The 2,846-nt window shown below is 28.8% G+C and overlaps 1 protein-coding gene across 1 annotated transcript in view; it reads right to left on the reverse strand.

The window, feature by feature from the left end:
* LOC106682805 (ATP-dependent translocase ABCB1) overlaps positions 1–2,846 on the reverse strand; it is a 36,648-nt gene that overhangs the window by 7,050 nt on the left and 26,752 nt on the right. Inside the window, exons 24-25 of the mRNA XM_067045624.1 lie at positions 1,818–1,958; positions 1,592–1,745 (exon numbers count right to left, since the gene is read on the reverse strand). Of these exons, the coding sequence (XP_066901725.1) occupies positions 1,592–1,745; positions 1,818–1,958 (295 nt within the window). The remainder of the gene's footprint in view (positions 1–1,591; positions 1,746–1,817; positions 1,959–2,846) is intronic.

Genomic DNA, 2,846 nt, shown 5'->3' on the forward strand with positions numbered 1-2,846 from the left:
TTAATAATAATTTTATTTAACCTGGAACTAGTCCCTTTAGAATAATATTATAGGCATCAACCAAAGGCCTTAGAGTATGATACAAAATTTTTAATAATAAAAATTAACTCAAATAATAAATTGGAGAAGAAAAATAAATATATAACAAAAATTAACAGAATATAAAAAAGAAAAGAAAAGTGACAAAATAAAACCATATATTATCTCATAACTAACTTCTAATAATGTAAATGAGCAAGAAACTAACAGATGAACTAAAAATAACAACAAAATGAACAGTTGTTATTTATATACATATTTATAAGTATAAAATTAAATTAAAAACAAAAACTTCAAATGTAGAAAAATAATAAATAAATAAATAACAAGGCAAATAAAAAATAAATCCTCTAAAAAATCATAAATCTTGAGGTATATTCTAATAAAGAAAAATGATTGTATGGGCTTACATTTTGTTTTGTTTAAACCTTTTTATTGTTATTCTGTGGGAATTGGATGGACGTAAGTGATTAAGACATGGGATTTCAAGGTTGGAAGGATATTAGAGCAATGAATGAAGGAGAGAATAAAATTCCATTGGGAAGAGGAACAGATAAGGAAAGATCTGCCAAAGCCTGCAGTTCGATTGGCAGTAGCATATAAGTATGAAGGCTGTGAACGGGTGTTGTGGGAATGTACTAAGGATTTAAGATCAAGGTGATCAGAGATGTACGATGGACGGCAGAAATGTAAAACTAAGTAGATGAAGGATGCAAGGGAATATTTGTGATGGAAGAAGTGTTAAAGCCATTTCAACTCTTCATAAAATGGGCTGACAGAAGCATCCCTGGGGAACCTGAAGATGAAATGTACAATGAAATTAATCAACTCGTTAAAGTAGGAGCTGTTTTCAAATAATTTGATGCTATAATGTGTTAATTTATGGCCTAAATATTATTAGTAGCAATATTTTGAAACCACTATGTTGTAAGCAAAGGTCTGCATTTACGCTAAACTTTTCATGTTGGGGTAGGAGTGGATGTGAACGAAGGGGCCAGTATGGACCATATGCAACTCCATTTTATAGTCCTAATGTAAATAAGTAAAATTCATTTAAAAAATAGAAAAATTTCCGCTTAGTTTCTTAAACTTCCTAAATAAAAATTTTTTATTTTATTATTCATTTAAACTGTGTCATATTATACCCTCCTGTTACTTCCATGACCTTAGATTAGAGGGAAAACACATCGTTCTCTGAAATTTTTACCAAATTAATATATTATTGGTGATAATATATTATTCACAAAATGAATCAAAGTCATTTCAACTCTTACACCACTTTTTTGTGATAACTGCATACTTGTTACTATGTTTTAACTTTTAATTTTTTTATTACAAAATGAACCAATCAATAATTTTCAATGTTTTCTTGTGGATAGCAACAGTATGACATATTTATTGATAAAATTAATCTTTTTTAAAAGAAGATTGTCAACAGCATACTAAAAACAAACATTCAAAATTTTAATCTACACTTGCCCCGACTAACTCTACAATATTTACTCCTGCAATCACTCATCTTAAAATAATATTGAAAGCTACATCAACTTACTAGCTTTTCACCTTCATCATTCTTAGCTAAGGAGCTGGCGATTGTCATGAGTTTGACTACTTGTGTCACAGCTAGTTTGGCCTTACTAAAATCCTGGAAAAACAGAGTTGTGGTGCCCAGATTTGTTGATGCAAGAATTAATGCAAACAGAACTCTGAAATTAATCTTAATAAATTAGGTCTGACTGTAAATGAATAAAACAATATTAGAAAAAATAAATTTGAACCTGTAAATATCTTCTGCTGTCATTAGGCCACTTGCTACGAAGTTAGAGCCATAAATAAATGCAAAACCATACATAAAGTAGACTGCTGCATGGACTATTGCAAATGTTATAGACAATACAATACTCTGCTTCCTTTCATTTCTAAAATAAAGCATAAAACACATGTAGAATAAAACAGAGTAGAAAATAAACTTTATTTTGGGACAAGGTCCCTTGAGATTAACAAAATATACAATTAAAAAAAACATCTAACCAGAAACTAATGATAAAAATAACTCAGTAAATACAATATCTGACATATAGAAAATATATAATAAATAAGCAAAATAACAATAGATTCTTCCCTCTAAATTAAAATAAAAAGTACAAAACAGCTATGAAAGAACTTGAAACACTGAATAAATTCATAAATACTACATAAAAATATAAACACAAAGAAAGATGGAATTCCATCTCTTCCAGCCTTGTTTCCTGTAATTGGACTGAGAATTTATATTACAGGAGTAGGATCTGAGAATACTTTGTCCATGGTTAGAATGGAAGAGCAACTTTAATTCATCAAAGAGATGGGAAAAATGAGAACACCTCAAGGTAACAAAGACAAATCTTAAAAAGGAATTCATGATTCATTTTAATTTGTACTCTAAAATTGAGAGACCTCCATTTACCACATTGCCATAGTCAAAGTGAGGAAACGTCCTTGAGAATCTAACTTATATCAGCTCATTCTCATGCTCGCTTCTCTCTTTCATAGCCCTACTTTACTATTCATGTAATTACTAAAGAAGTTTGAGAGAATTGTGATATTCTTATTCATAAAGAAATATTTGTAGTCTGTTGATCAATAGGAATATTTTCCTTTCCAAATGAAGTAAATTAACACACATAAAAGTAAAATAAAATGTGCTTTAATAGTAATCAAATGTTACTATCCATGTACACAAATTTAAGCTCAGACACTTTTTTGGGATATATTTTCTTTTATTGTAATCACATAAAAAAATAGGAATAATTTTATTATTATTATTA

This window comes from Halyomorpha halys, unplaced genomic scaffold (genome assembly GCF_000696795.3).
Source record: "Halyomorpha halys isolate HHAL.00 unplaced genomic scaffold, Hhal_1.1 Scaffold25.1, whole genome shotgun sequence".
NCBI classification, from domain to species: domain Eukaryota; kingdom Metazoa; phylum Arthropoda; class Insecta; order Hemiptera; family Pentatomidae; genus Halyomorpha; species Halyomorpha halys.